This window comes from Miscanthus floridulus, chromosome 5, assembly GCF_019320115.1.
Source record: "Miscanthus floridulus cultivar M001 chromosome 5, ASM1932011v1, whole genome shotgun sequence".
Taxonomy (NCBI): domain Eukaryota; kingdom Viridiplantae; phylum Streptophyta; class Magnoliopsida; order Poales; family Poaceae; genus Miscanthus; species Miscanthus floridulus.
Window position 1 is genome coordinate 97,657,756 of NC_089584.1, and position 15,596 is coordinate 97,673,351.

The window sequence follows — 15,596 nt, forward strand, 5'->3', positions numbered from 1 at the left end:
ATGGAGTATGATTCTAAGATGAATGCATGATATGATTGTTGAGTAAATCTTCAAACTACAAGTTATCCTAGTTTTTTAATGATATAAGTTGTACGCCCGTTACCAAACCACTAGTACGTTTTTCTATGTTTTTGGAGTATGGTAACCGATGTGATTTAGCCGTATAGGTTTAAGAATCGACTGTGTATTTTAATGGACTAAAAAATAAGAAGAAAAAAATGAACAAAGAATGCAGCAGTTTCATGACCGCTCTGACAAACCAGCATAGTACGCGCGTCCTGCGTGCACCTGCAGAAAAGGAGAGAAAAGAGAGAGAGAGAGAGAGAGAGAGAGAGAGAGAGCGCCAGTGTCGCGCCCAGGTAACCTGCCTGTTCCGGTGTTTTTCTTTTTTCCCGTTCTCATCTCCCGCTTTACCTGGCGTGCGGGACAACTAGGCGGCCGCCGCCGCCCTACGGCCAGCTGCTGCTGCTCTTCGTCGGGCTCTTTGACGGCGACAGCACCCACCACACCAGGTATGCCCGCCCGCTCTTCCCTTCCTGCCGTGCAAAACTGAGCACCCGAACCCTAATTTAAGCTATTTGGCAATCTGTATTCGGATCTGATCTAATCACAAGTGTATTTTTCGGGATAAAGGTATTATGCCTAACTTCTATCGGCCCCCATGTCCTTTATTGGGTCTGCCTCTGTGACGGCGGACTACGCTCTGTAGGCCTGTAGCTAGTGTTGGAGCTAATTCATTCGGTTTAGCTAAACGGTCTTGTTTGTTAAATGGTGAAGGTTCGATCCCGCTATCGGCATTTTAAAGTCCATCATTTAGTTTTAGATCTTTCTTAAGACATGCTAGCTCTGCTGAATTGTGCTTTCAGTGAAAGCAAAGGTCAAACCTGTTCCATCTAAAAAGGGGGAAAAGGTCTTGCTACTGTGATGGATATTCCAACCATTCTAGTTTCTTGCACTTATGTTTTCCCGCGTGGTGGAGTACCAGTGCTAGTTTCTATTCCAAACCTTTGTGGATTGGTGCAAGTCCACACCTGTCTGGCTGTTTCGAAGCTTTACCTAGCTGCATGTATTCTTGGATGAAGACTATAAGTTAATGATGGAGGGTTAGTATGATTGTCCATATGCATTCTTCTTGCATCCAGGCCGAATGGTTAGCTATTGTTTATTTTGTTTTGATAAAATTGAATCATTAGTGACGCCTCAAGATCATTGATCATGAATTCATCTTTTTTTTTCATGGATGCCTTTGATGAAAGATAACTCAATGGATTTAAGAATTAAAATGGATGCAAATGTTCTAAATCAGAAATCAAAATGCTTGATAATATTTTAATTGACTTCAAACTTTCTTTTTACGCTGCTGATGTGTTTATTCTCATTTCATTTTGCAGTCAAATGAATAGTTGATTTCATTTCAAGCTATTCCTGAACAACTATATTACAGTCATGAAGTCATCAGCCAAGCAAGAGACACAGCCAAAACCGCGGCTCATTGTGCGCCTTGGTGTATTCCTTGTGTCTCACCACATTCTCTTCAGGTTCACCATCCTTTCTCCTTTTTTTTGCAGTCTATAAATCCTTCCTTTTTTCCTTTTTCGTTCCCCCGACTCATTATTCACCATTTCGGGTCAGTGTTATATGCTGCTTTGCAGGCATTATCGCACTACTACTCCTTCCTTCACTTGCAAAAAACACATACCTCTCGGAGAACGCTCTTATACCTGGTATTTTACCCTTCTCTCTATTTTTGTTTACTGCTACTCTATTGATGCATACACGCTGTTGTTTTTGAAGGGTGTGCCTGTCTGGTGGCCGTACACCCAGATCTCTTCAGACTGCATACTGTAGATATTTTATAATAAAGTGCATTGTACTGTTCTCAGCATGCTTTGTTGAATATAAGTCATCTGATGAAGCAACATATCAATATTGCTAAATATCCTGGATCTTTGGGTGTTCAGTTTAGAAGGGTAGGCCTGGTGCAGTGGTGAGAGCTGTCTCACTGAGTCACCAGGTCGTGGGTTCGAAGCAGCCTCTCCGCAGATTTTGCGGGGGGAAAGCTTGTCTCGGTTTATCCCTTCCCCAGACCACACTCACATGGGAGCCTCCAGCACTGGGTCTGCCCTTTTGGGTGTTCAGTTTAGCTTTGGGCCTCATTGGATTTATCATGTGCCAAGGAATTACCTTCCGAAATTAAATGGTTGAATATGATATAACATAGTGGGTTTTGATGTTTGTTATCAAATAGTAAAGACAGACTATTCATATCCAATGTGGTTGCAAAAATATGCATTGTACCGAGCTAGTATAAATCACACAAAAACGGAGTGTATTGTTGGTCTGTCACTCAAGTGTGTATCACCACACCCCTCACTCACTCACACACACGCTGGACATTGAAGAGGAGATCAGAGCGCGCGCGCGCGCACACACACATGAACACTAGTGAATGGTGCTGTTGAATTAAAGCTGCAGCTATGCCTCTACCCTTCATATATAGAAGATTAGAAGTCCTAGCAAAAATACACGAACTCAACTGAGGGCCATGCTGTCCACTACGGAGTAGTTGCTACTATTCTACCTGCTACTATCCTATAGACAGGCAGACATGGAGTTGTCCCCGTTCCTATGCGCCTATGAGGCTATGACAAAAGAGCGAGATGAGAGAGCAGCTGATTATCGAACATATATGTTGTTAAATGATAATGGTATTTTTCATTTATAACTCTCTTTTGGAACTTCTTACATAAGGAACCTTCTCTAAAACTAGAGCCTCTTGTATGTAGGCTCTGCCAATCCATTATTTTCTACTGAAGATGCCATCGAAGCAAACAGATTTATGAAAGGAATGGAAGCTGTGGCTAGAGACTCAAGAGGTGTAATGTATGCTACTTCATTCAGCCTTTAATATTTGTATGCATCGATCTTTGTAACTGGTCTGTTATGCTCAATATTTCGTGACTGCTGTTGAGAGACTTGCGTAAAGTACATGATTACTACTGCATTTGAGTTATACTAGTAAGCATACAAGTAGAATTCATGTAACTCAAAATCAGAGTTCAATGCTTTGATAGTAAAAGATCTATTTTTTTCAGTTTTGCATAAGAAACATGTCTATAAACTTTTTTTTGTTAAGTTCATTAAGCTAAATTCACATTTTTTTATGACTTGTAAATATGAGAATATGCACAGGGAACTAGTTTAATCCTAGGATTGCAAAAGGCCAATAGTTTTAGCCGATTTTCCTCTAATTTACAATTCTGCTTGCTATGTTACAGAGGTATGTCAAATTTCATAGCACAGCAAATAGAAGCTCTAGGTGCAGAAGTGTGTTACCATAAGTTTCTGCCTCATAGCAAGAATTTTCATCCTCTAAAGTTCTTCACCTCCATGACAAATGATATTGCAATTAAACCTAATGGCACTGCCACCAATTTTGGGATAAACACTATCGGCATTGTACGAGCTCCTCGTGGCGATGGAAAAGAAGCAATAGTGCTGGTTACTCCTTATAATTCTCAAAGAGTTCAATCGAATGAACTATTATCGCTGGCTCTTGGTTTCTCTGTCTTCTCTCTCTTAAGTCGAGCAGCATGGCTGTCCAAGGATGTTGTATGGTTATCTGCAGACTCACAGTTTGGAGAGTACGCTGCAGTCTCTGCATGGTTAAACCAGTATCATAATCCTGTGTTTTTGAGTCACTCAATGGTATTGCATACCAAGATGTATGGTGCAAACCATATATATGATGGTAATTCAGAAAAAACAGAAGTAACGGCTTTCAAACGTGCTGGAACAATGGCTGCTGCTCTCATATTTAAAGTTGGGGAAACCAGAAGATTTAGTGACAGGGATAGTGTTATGATTTATGCAGAGGCATCTAATGGACAAATGCCAAACTTGGACCTTCTGAATGTGGTGCATTATTTGGCTGTTCATAGACAAGGTTTTCGTGTGAACATCGCTGCATTTAGTTCTTTGTTGAGCTCTGCATGGCTTAGGATTATTGCTGAAATTTTACATACTCTTGGAAGTGTGTTAAGAAAAATAAATCCTGACTGGAAGCTTGATATTGCAGTCCCTGATTATGTGGAAGGGACTGCAAATCTAGCTAACTCTATGTACAACCAGGTAATTGAAATTAACTTTCCCATTTCACCTTAATGTCACTTTCCTTTTTTATGACTCTGCTGTCCCTTTTATTGGGGTTTGTTCGATACAGGCTCTTGGAGTGCCCACAGGGTCCCATGGTGCTTTCCGTGATTATCAAGTTGACGCGGTTTCTTTAGAATTTTCACCAACATTTCATGTCAAAAATGAGCATGCTAAATCTTTGTTTCTTCTAAGGGGTGGAAGGTATCATATTGTGTTTCAGTTGTGCTGTTTAATGCTTCATTGTTGTTAGAGCATGGGGGCTACCTTTTGATTTTAATAATGGAGTAGAAGAGTTTGCATTCATGCATTGAGGCATCGAACTGTTTGTACCGTAACTTCACAGCAATGATAACATAACAGGCAAAAAATTGTTTTAACTATTTTTAATGTACATGTAACAATCGCTGAAGTTGTATTATATTCCAGTAACAAATAGCTGATCAGTAAATAGTTCTGTATCTGCTGTGACCTTGCAAGTTATTGCAGAAAATTATTTCATCAGGGATATGATTACATGTTAGAACCACATAAAAGGCAAAAATTTACTTGAGTCCAGTCTTATTTGCGCCTCTGACCATTTCATAGTTACGATTTTATAAGAATTTTAGCATATTACGGTTTTGTCGGGGGCAGTACATAGACATTATGTGCATAAAAAATATTTAATATAAGTGGTACGAATGAGATTATTAGCATGAACTGTAAAACTTGGAGAAACACCATAATTAGTTGGTCTTGTCTTTTTTTTTTTGCATGACTATAACAACCCAATGGAAAATATGTGCATGGATGGAAGTGTTTTATGCAAATGTTGCACTAAGTAAGCACAGGAACAGGATCTTCTTATGTTGCCACTTGGTGATAACCTTAGGGTGTTTAACAGCTTTGCTTTCATTTCCTGCAAAAGATTCCTCAGTAGAATTTGTTTGACATGTTAGAGAATGCTTTTGATTCAGGTTAATTGAAGGAGTGGCACGTTCTGTGAACAATCTGCTTGAGAAGTTCCATCAGTCCTTTTTCCTGTACTTCCTTACAGCTCCAAGCAAGTTCATTTCGGTTGGTGTGTATATGATTCCGTTTGCATTGTTGTTGGCACCTCTCCCAATAGTTGCTGCTGCCCTTGCTGATGGCAGTAGAAGCATGGAAAAAACAGTAGATAAGTTGATAGACGACGGTAAAGCAGATGACATTGCTGATATTCTGCAAAGCAAGGGTGGATCATGGAAATGGCTTCAAGCTGCAAAAGTATTGCTTGTTATCCAATTATGGGCAGTACTTGTTTCACTACTTCCATATTACATTACTCAGATACCTGATGCCACACCTATGCAAAGCGCACTCATTTGGGCTGTGCTCTCCATCGTCGTACTGATCTCCCTGTCAGTCTTGTTTGGCTCACCATACTCAGCTGGTGTTGAATGGAAACTTCTGAAAGCTACCATGATCACTTCCATCTCCATCGGGTTGGGGCTCATGTCAATAATAAATTTTGCCACAGCTCAGCTTGGTGCTCTGATAGTGATCCCAATGTGTTTGTTTTCTCGGCCTCTGAAGGCATCAGGGATGAATTTCTTTCCTCGGGCAGTTTTGTTGGCTTCAAATATAGCTTTTGCTGTGTTGGGTTTTCCTCCAGCTGCGTTGTTGATTATGAAAGGAGTGTCCAAGGGGTGGACAATAGATGTTGGAGATTTCTGGATATGGATGGAGTTCCTGTGGGAATGGAGCAGCGCGACGTATCTGTACCTATTTCTTGTCCATCTTCCCTGCTGGCTTTTGTGCATCCTTGTGTTGCTGCACCCGTGTCGCCAATCAGAATCTAAGATGAAGCAGGAATAGCTGTTTGGCATCCAAGAGTCTTTTCTTTTCAGTTGGTAAATCTTGTAGACTAGTGTAGACATTTCCCACTTTCACAATTTTTGGCCTGCTGATCATTTACTAGGCTACCCATAATTCGGAAATTATTCACCCAGTTGGAAAAGGCTTGTAACATGTAAAATGATTTGACAATGTATCCTGCCTTCATGTAATGGCTGCAACAATTTTTTAGGCATGTTTTTTCATAAGAAAGCTGCTTGTTGTAGTAATTGATTTCTAGGTTTTTGTTGATAGTAGCCGAGAAATAAATCAAAGTTGGAGGTAAGGGAAGCTGTGCTGAGGGTATTACTTTCCATATAGGGAAAAGAGCCAGCAGCGTGAAAACATAGGCACTGATTAAAGCCGGACATGAGATTCAGTCACGCGCGTACGTCTAAATATGTTTATCTATCTTTTTATTATATATCTATATCTATAACCGTCTTTATATTAAATAGGCAAAATTTCTCTGATTGCATTTATCCCCTCCGATTGGGATATTTTAAAATGGTCAGTCAAGTCTAGCAATGATATACGGAATCTAATGCCAAGATATATTGGGTTCTTTGCTTTGCAACACACCGACATGTTTGATAGTAAAATGTGAAACATAACATAGTTACGAACGACCAGGCTGGGCAAACACAAGAGAAGAGTAACATGACAACCAGGAAGAGCACACGAGCTCCGGAGTATCATCTTGCTACATAAAACGTATGCCAAATGGCACAATATATTCAGAGTTACAACTATATGAGATACAGTTGAACAAATCCCGACACTTAACCAGCAGGAGCCCTAGATCAGGCCTTGACGCTGCAGGTCAGTGTAGGTCTTCTTGTTGTAGATGTTGCCTTCTTGATCTTCGTACTCTTCTTCCAGGTCTGGCCGCCACTTGTTCACCCCTTGTCGTGCTTGAATTTTCTCCCAGAGCACTTTCGCCTCCTGACAGTGTAGAAATAAAAAAAATGTTAAAACACATACAATAAAACGGTCAATGTCAAGAATATGGCGGGCAGGCATGCATTCATTTGCATTATGTTTCATACAAGGAAACAGAATAAAAAAGGACAAGGAAAAGTGGAAAACCAATATGATATGGGCAAGTAAAAACTAAAAGACCTAACTATTCATTACTTGGAGAATAAACAATGCAGTAAGCTATGTATCAATAAGTATACCAAGTAAAGAAAATAATATCAACAAAACAAGAGATGACATACATCGATGGATGTAATTTCATTGAAATTCTTAGTATTGGGAATGCCAAGGCATCGCATCCCATGCTGATGACGCCATTCCTTGAAATGACGCTCATAAGCCCTTCGCCCCCAATAGCTATGGTTTCCACATATCTCACACTTGAATTCCTGAACAAACCATATAACAGTTAAAAACACATCAGATACCAAATTTGATGGAGATTACTAAGCATAGAAGGCAAAGGGTGCCTTGATGTTCCAGTTCAAAGCAGTTCCGGAAAAGGGAAAATGCACTAACAAACATGAACATGTGATCACGTAAAAACATTAGTCAGATGGATCGCATTTCTAAATTAGCACAGTTTATGCAGAAACAATCTTTTAATGCTCTAGACTGGGTGAGGAGAAAACAACCACCTCATTAGGTGGAAAGTGCTTAGAAATTAATGTCCAAAGGTTATTATCAAATGTTAACACTGCAGAAAACATAATAGAAGACTTCATATTCATCCTATACTGCAACATCATTATTACCTTGCAGAAGTGTTAGTCACTGAAAAAGGATGGCTATCCAATTTATATAGCAAAACAGAATTTCATTTTTCACGTCATAGATTTGAAGTGATGACTGATCAGTTCATAAATTACTGACATCTAAATGGGTGTCAAATAATCAATCTGTACCATGAGTGAAAGCATTGGTGGTATGCGCCATCTCGCTGCCTACGACTAGAGGGAACAAGCTACTAGAAAATATACTCCCAACTCCCAAATATGACAAATAGTTACCTGCCCAAGGCCATGTAGCTTGTACAGCCAATAGGGGATAGGCTTGCCATCCCAACCCATTGGCAACTTGAGAGGATTGTAGATTTGTTGCTCTTCATCATCACTCTCAGTGTCAGCTTGTACCTCCTCCTATAGAAAAAGACATACATATATATAAGCCACTAGTTGAAAAACTAAGTAGCTTATACTTCCATGAAAGAAAAATACTATGTTCAGCCAAGTCGTATAAGATCATACAAAGAATTTGAAGCAAATAAGCCAAGAACTGCATTCTAAGTTCCTAACTGAAAACATTCGCTCACCTTTACAACAAGCTACTACCAGTACCCACTAAGATTTTACATTGGACTTGTCATGGTATGCAGCTTAATCAGTTATTAGAGCTAAATGTGACAACACTAATCAGCAAATCACCATGGAATATACATAGTAAATGACTTGGAAACTTATTCGCTATGTACTGTACCAATTTTTCAAAGCAAAAGGGCATACCATGACCCAGAGAATGGATTTTCAGAATACAAAAATGAGGGGGGGTTACATCCAAGACACTTGCAGAACTGTTTTAGGGGGAAAAAATGGTACTCCATGTTCATGAATATGATTTTGGTATATCTCGGTAGGCAACAATACTGAGAAAAAAGCAGCCAAAAGCATGTTTAGCTGAGTAGTTTTCTTTCTAAAGCATATTGGACATGCACATGTCAGTTTATATTTTAAAATTGTTAAAAAAACACACTCATTGGTGTTTTCAAGATAGCACAACAAAGAACAGCAGCAGCTACAACATTGAAAATAGAGAAGAACACGTTCTGGACTCCATGAATAGTGCAAGACACAAATTGATAAAAAAAAATATAAGAGAGGGATAAGTAACTAATTACCTCCTCCCGTTCTGCTTCCATCTCTTCATACGTCAAAGTAAGCTTCTTCTCCGCATTTTCCTTTGTCCTTACAAAGGCCTACACAAGCAACATAAAGTGTCAAAGATATGTCAGGTTAATGTCAACATATAGACATAAAAAGATGTAGCAGATACTAGTAGCCCTTCCAAAAAGGAAGGTTAGTAATAACAAGAAGTGGATCGTTCTGGAATGGAAGTGTAGCACAGTGCTCGTACCAGTTTGTGCTTGGGTTTGCAAACAAAAAATATACATATCTACCATATTAAAACTGGCATGTGATCACATTGGTGAGCAGTACATACACAGTATTAACTTATTATTAGGAAAAAAGCAAGAGGCGGTGCACTAATCATCTGTTAATTTTTTATAATGCCTTCCAAAGCATGTTTTAAGTTGTGGTCATATAAATGGAGCTTTCAACACAAACAAAAGGTGATAGAGAATTCACACATACAAGATACACAAAAGAACAAAGCACCCACATATCACATGAATAGACTGACGAAGAAAGCACCCACATATCACATGAACTATTTCAGAACGAGTCTACAATCATACCTTATTAGTACTTCCCTGCATGCCTAAAACTGCAATTTGAGGAACAGTGTAATGCCAGCAAGCCACACACCCAAAACAAAAAATGATCACAGATTTCTAGAGAAGACCAACTCAATCTAGACAAACAAGATGGTCTAGCCAAAGAAATCCATATTCCATTTGAATAGACTAGCCTAAGATGGAAATGAAGTACATTCCTCAAAGTAAAACAGGTTTCATCTTCACAGGATTAGCTTGTACGAGGAATTAAGTGGTCGCAAAAGGATTGACTGCACATGCTAGTGCATTTGTACGAGTGTACCATGCGTCCAAAATTACATGCGTAAACACAGGGAGCAGCGAAGAGCAGACCTCATCTAGCAGCTCACAAAGACGCTTCATCTTTCCTTCCATCAATGCAATTTCTTTCTTCATATCATCCTTAAAAGTGTTGCCATTAGAAGCTGTGTTTGAGCCATCTTTAGTATGTGGAACTTTGGCAAAATGCTTCCTATCCAGTTGCTCCAACGGTGTAAGCTGCAAAATATAATCAACAGTAAGTTCAAAAGAAATGGTAAAAAGGTAACAAAAATAGGTAGCACTAGAGTCTTTAATATAACCTTCAGCAAGAAAAGCCGATCCGCACGCTGTTGAACAGTACCACCACTCTTCAAACCTCGAGCAGCTAAAGCCTAAAAGGATGTAAATGAATCAACAGAACAAATCAGACAAAGAACCAATGTACAGTTGATGATACCAGACAAGAAAATAATGCTTGGTAACACAGCATAATGTTTTAAGATCAAACCTGTTTTAATTTTTCTGGGCCGAGCTCAACAAGTTCTTCAACTGTGCTGTAGTAATCAAGATCTATTTCAGACTCCTTTTCTGCACCTTTATTTCCCCATCCAGGTATTTCTCCATTGGCCCATCGTTCCTCAAATTCACTCTCCAGCTGTACAAATATATGACATTACAATGTTAGTTATAAGAATTTAACCATAAATATGCTCTATGCTATTGAACAAATTACTGCCAAACCACTATTAGCAGCTCCTAAATGAATATAAAGGAGCGACATCATAGTTAAAAACGCTACAAAGCAGAGTATAATCCGAAGTAAAACACTGCATAATCACATAAGCATGCGGAACACAAAGGGACATTAATATAGAAAAAAGGTAAAATAAGGCTGACCTTTAAAAAAATCTTATCAATGTCTTGCAATGGCTCTGTGTGATACAGAAATGATGTCAGGTATTCCAAAATGTGTTCCAAGTATTCTCTGTATTGTCTGTCAATTAAACAAATTGAAAGATATAAACAATATTCAGCATTACAATTGACATATAAGTGCACCAACATATGAAATGAATGTTAAACAGGTGAAAAAGCTGAGCAACTATCATACATATGTACTTGGATATGCATTGCCCTATACCACGATTTAGGTTTTTTCCCCTATGAACCATATGAAATGAATGCTAGACAAGTAAAACAATAACCAGCTGAGCAACTATCCTACATATAGATTTGAACATGTTGAGCCCTACTAACCTACGGTAGGTAATTTCCCTGCAGTGTCCCTCACCACATGCTACCACTATCAGAAAAGAAAAAAGGGGATTCAACCAGAGGTCGGTATGGCATAGCCATACTAGTCAAGCCCATGCCAGGAGATCATATGTTTAAGAGCTTAGTGAAAATGCATGACATACCTGGTAGCTTTATGACTATGTGAGATCTTGTCCGTCTGGGAGAAACAGCCAACATAAGCCGAGTATTCCATCAGCGTTCCAAACTTGGAATTTATGAACTCGTTATAAAGCTCATGCAAGTCAAGGTAACGGCCAAAAGTTTCCTATCAAAATGCAGAACCAGGTCATTAGCAAACCTAATTAGAACTATTGTGAGAATAGTAGAATATTAACAGAAAAAATGTAGTGAATATGCAACATGATCTAGCAGGAAAAGGACCACACAGCGGTGAAAATCAAAAAAGGAATAGATCATTGAATGATTGTCAAGTTATTGATCATTCTCCATCGCAGTTTCAATCATTGTCTAAATCTTACCATCAACACCACCAAGATCCCACAAGAGGAATCAAACAATCCTGCAGAAATTAAAGTACACGTATCACAACGGAGATACCCTCAGCTTCAACACTACTGTAGTGAAAGGAAAAGGAAGGGCACTGACGGACTCTAAAAGGTTTTTAGCAGAACCCTACTGATGAGCAATGTAACTTGCACAGGTTAAAACAAAGACTATAAAATGGCACATACAATTGCAAAAAAGATGTACCAGGTAAACTGCAATAATTTTAAAGGCTTGAATAGGCACAGGCATATAAGTATCAATCATCAGGAAAAATGCATGCAAGTAACAAGTTACTAAGAAAATGCATGCAAGTAACAAGTTATTACTAAGATTAAACGTCATATGGCTCATGATAAAAAGGCACACAAAATATCGAGCAGAGTTACAAGCAACAAAAAAGGTGACAATACCTCGCCAGTGAATTCAATAACTAGTTCCTCCTTTAGAAGCTCTTCATAGTCATCAGTTGTACTGACAAAACGGGCCGATGGGTTCCGTCGATGATATTCACGGATCTGCAAGCAAGCAAAAAAGTATACTTAAGGCAAAATTCACAAAAACTAAGAAAGACAAGATATTTGCTGATAAATGAATATTTGTTTGCTAGCACAGCTTCTTCAACAACAGAGGGCCAATGGGACCCAAAAAAGGATGCATGTAAAGGATCAACATGGTGCAAATCTCACAATAATAGGGAAACCGACCCAATGTCTGATCACTGATCAGTTCAATTTCCAAGGCTTACTTTGGGACAGCAAAAAAAGAGTACCCCCCCCCCCCCCCCCCCCCCCCCCCCCCCCCCCCCCAAACACACACACCACAAAAAAGAAATGTTTTTAATTAGATGCATGAAATCTTGGTTGTTGTCAAAATCATTCTGTTTTCAACTTGTCTACTTTTGGATATTCATACGAGTCATTTGGTTAAAAAAGGGCACCACCATTGAAAAACAATATCATGTTCTTCTATTGATACATAATATGCACCTACCTGTTTCTGATTGACATATTATGGGGTTTAATGCATTTTCAGATATTCACAATAAGATTCTGAGGAGACTAGACCCATGGAAGGGTAAAACATTAATCTTCGGAAGGTTAACATATGCTTATATATACAATGTGATTTTACAATTAGCAGAGTTCATAATAAGATGAAGCGATGAACTCTATCAGGTCAAAAATCTTCTATCAAAGTGCATAAGATAAATTCAACAGTATGTCATATGGCTAAGTTGGAAATCGTAGTCAGACCCAAAGACCAAGGTGGTCTTGGGATAATTGAGACCAAGATTATGAATGAATGTCTGCTTGTAAAATGGATTTGGAAATATGTGCGAGGCTCAAATGGTACTTGGTTCAATTCTTCAAACCAACTACACACCAGATGATAACTCATAGCTCATTTAATTCCAAACATAAAGGCAATTCTCTATACATAAGTTTAGACATCTGTTCAAATGTGGAACTATTTATACAAACATAAGAGCCTACATAAGTTTTACATATTTGTTCAAAAGTGGAGCTATTTGCAAGGCACGCAATAGCAGGAAGATTTTTTTTTCTGGAATGATATATGGATTGGCCATTTAAAAACCGAGTACCCTGAGTTACATAGGATTTGTGAAGAACCAAATGCTACAGTGGCTGAATATTGAGCTGAAGATGACAGTGGGTTTCTATCCTCATGTCACTACAATCCATGAGTGTATTTGATGGCTGTAGTTCACTACCAAATCTCTATACATACTTTTAACTGATGGAGGGGTCAGTGACAGTATGACAAAAGAACTTTGGAAATGAAAACCGCCTATGAAAATTATCAATTCTTCTATTGTAAATTACAGGCCACAACAGTTTCAAAAAGAAGGGCCCAGCAATGGCATGTGCATTGGTCTCTCTAATGAACCTGAGAACATAGACCATATTTTCTTTAGATGGCCTATTGCTAGATTTGCATGGTGCAGTTTTACAGAGGCTTTCGGTTGGGACTCCCATCCCATTTCTAGATCGGACGTCATGGGAAGTTAGGCTAGAACTAACCTGAATTTACCCCAGCTTACATACCTTCTTTTTTCTTTGCAGGCTTGGCATTGTGAATTTGGAAAACATGCAATAAGATGAAATTTGGGAGGAAATATCCTAGCCACCCCTCTGAAGTGCTGTTTTATGCTATATCTTTTCGGAAGAAGTGGATGGAGCTACCACTACTAAAGCCAAAAGACCACATTAGAGTGGAGAAGATCATTTGGAACTGGATGAACAACTTCAGGCCTTCACCTATTCCTGTCCCGGACATTACGGAGCTTTAGTTGTGTTGTAACAGGATAATTCTTTCCGGTTTGCTTTTATTTGTGTTTGCAAGCTGGTATCTCCAGCCAGATAGTTTGTACCGTACATTATTGCTTTCTTAAAAGCAGAGGAGACTCATCTCAAAAAGAAAAACATAATATGCAGCATCATTAGCTTTGGTGCCTGAGTAGTGAGTACTGGAATCTATTTGGCTTTTGTCACAGTCAGGCAAGCAGCTAAGCAAGGTTATATTATATATATATACCTCTTTGAGCCTTTCATAGTACTTGCTAAACAGTCCACTTTGCGTGGGCGCAGTAAGATGAGTATTGATCTCATCCTTCCTAGCATTGTCCTTGTCCTCATAGATTTCCACCTAAACAAGTCACAAGCAACATTAGCAAAAGTGAGATCGTCACTGGACAGCAAAATTTCAATTTCTAAAGGGAAATTCCTCACTCAGATCAAAAGAGAAAGGAGGGGGCAGAACGGTACAGAAATAACCCTAGCCACAACCTCCGGTGAAACAACACTAACCAGTTGTGCCAACTAAAAAATAAGGGCACAAAATCCATCTACACAGATCGAATTCAGAGATAAACAAGAACTGCGAGAAAGCCGGATCCAGAAAGCCGGATCTGTAATTCCTCGTACACTCAGAAGCCAACCCTAAGCAAACATCCCGATTGAACAGAAACTGCAAATATCGATCGTGTCCAAACCTAACCCAGCTAAGCAAAGCGAATCACTGAAGTGGATGGAGTGGTGAACCCTGAGAAAGAGAAAAAGGGGACATACGAGCTTGCCGGAGGTGGAGACGACGAGGTCGAGCATGTGGCGGACGCGGTGGGACTGAAAGAGGCGGTCGCGCGGATTAGCGGGCTCCCGTTGCAGCTCGCGCACCGCGAGCCGCTCCAGCCTCTCCAGGTCCTCATGGGCCGCCCGCGTCGCCTCCAGCACCGTTGACGCCATGGCCCGCCCGCTAGGCTACACCCGCCTCCGGTGTTCCGGCGGAGGCCGGGTGTCGCGCAGCGCCGCAGAGAGGCGGGAAGGGGGAGGAGTTGCGCCGGGTAGCTAGGGTTTTGGGACAGATTTCGATTTCGCGGGACGAGAACGAGGACGAGTTTGGGACAGATTTGGGCCCGTCTGGGAGAGCCGAAGCTCCAGCCTCCAGGTAAGAAAAAAAAATGGGTGGTATGGAGTAGGTCTTGGGTTTATTCAGAGCCAGGCTAATAATACGGTCGGCTGGCTGCCTGGCTATAAGATTTTTTGCAGCTTTTTTTAGCCTGCTCATACAGTAGTTAGCTCTTTACAGTTAATATATGGCCCACTTGTCTCTTTCACAGACTTTTTTTTTGTTCTTGTGCTCAAGCCGACTGTAAGCTTACAGTCAGCTTCTTCTCTCTCCTCCCCTCTCTCCTCCACCTCAGTATTTAGTCGGCTTACAGCCTGCTATTATACTTGCTCTTATTAGGTAGGCTAGTTGGTGTTTTCTGTAGGGTTATTTTGATCGGTACTATTATAATTTTTAAAGTTTGGAGAACTATTATTACTATTCATCTATTTTGAAATTAGCCATTACAATTCTTCAGTACTCTGAAATATGCCATGATGCACGTTTGGGGAGACCTTGGGCACAACTGCAGGTGTACATGACGTCATCATATTTTTGAATGGACAAGACTACCCCTCCACCTTCATCTCTATATGTGACTGACGTGTGGACCCCACTCATCATCACCTTCCTCCTTCCCTGTCTT

The 15,596-nt window shown here is 39.9% G+C and overlaps 2 protein-coding genes across 4 annotated transcripts; one reads left to right on the top strand and one right to left on the bottom strand.

The window, feature by feature from the left end:
• The first annotated feature begins 328 nt into the window (after positions 1-328).
• On the top strand, positions 329-6,295 carry LOC136452716 (uncharacterized). 3 transcript variants are annotated; one of them, XM_066453310.1, is made up of 7 exons: positions 329-512; positions 1,392-1,538; positions 1,633-1,724; positions 2,787-2,883; positions 3,279-4,131; positions 4,223-4,356; positions 5,112-6,295. In XM_066453310.1, the coding sequence occupies exons 2-7, from the start codon at positions 1,447-1,449 to the stop codon at positions 5,989-5,991; spliced, it is 2,148 nt and encodes a 715-aa protein (XP_066309407.1). In that variant the 5' UTR covers positions 329-512; positions 1,392-1,446; the 3' UTR covers positions 5,992-6,295. The 3 variants fall into 3 exon arrangements, with proteins under 3 accessions (XP_066309407.1, XP_066309408.1, XP_066309409.1); XM_066453311.1 differs by lacking the exons at positions 329-512; positions 1,392-1,538 and having other exon boundaries at positions 1,694-1,724; positions 2,787-2,876; XM_066453312.1 differs by lacking the exons at positions 329-512; positions 1,392-1,538; positions 1,633-1,724 and having other exon boundaries at positions 2,787-2,878.
• Positions 6,296-6,551: 256 nt separating this feature from the next.
• Positions 6,552-15,024, bottom strand: LOC136452717 (splicing factor SF3a60 homolog). The gene is made up of 12 exons (XM_066453313.1): positions 14,635-15,024; positions 14,102-14,212; positions 11,956-12,060; positions 11,161-11,303; positions 10,640-10,736; positions 10,251-10,397; positions 10,063-10,134; positions 9,815-9,979; positions 8,885-8,962; positions 8,001-8,129; positions 7,233-7,379; positions 6,552-6,954 (listed from the first exon to the last, which is right to left on the bottom strand). The coding sequence occupies exons 1-12, from the start codon at positions 14,806-14,808 to the stop codon at positions 6,808-6,810; spliced, it is 1,515 nt and encodes a 504-aa protein (XP_066309410.1). The 5' UTR covers positions 14,809-15,024; the 3' UTR covers positions 6,552-6,807.
• Positions 15,025-15,596: the final 572 nt, after the last annotated feature.

Excerpts from the sequence above, each read along its gene's own strand:
- LOC136452716 (XM_066453310.1), top strand. The coding sequence starts at position 1,447 with ATGAAGTCATCAGCCAAGCAAGAGACACAGCCAAAACCGCGGCTCATT. Across the intron at positions 1,539-1,632 it reads TCTCACCACATTCTCTTCAG|TGTTATATGCTGCTTTGCAG; the intron begins GTTCACCATCCT and ends ATTTCGGGTCAG. Across the intron at positions 1,725-2,786 it reads GGAGAACGCTCTTATACCTG|GCTCTGCCAATCCATTATTT; the intron begins GTATTTTACCCT and ends TCTTGTATGTAG.
- LOC136452717 (XM_066453313.1), bottom strand. The coding sequence starts at position 14,808 with ATGGCGTCAACGGTGCTGGAGGCGACGCGGGCGGCCCATGAGGACCTG. Across the intron at positions 12,061-14,101 it reads ACTATGAAAGGCTCAAAGAG|ATCCGTGAATATCATCGACG; the intron begins GTATATATATAT and ends GCTTGCTTGCAG. Across the intron at positions 6,955-7,232 it reads ATGAAATTACATCCATCGAT|GAGGCGAAAGTGCTCTGGGA; the intron begins GTATGTCATCTC and ends CTACACTGTCAG.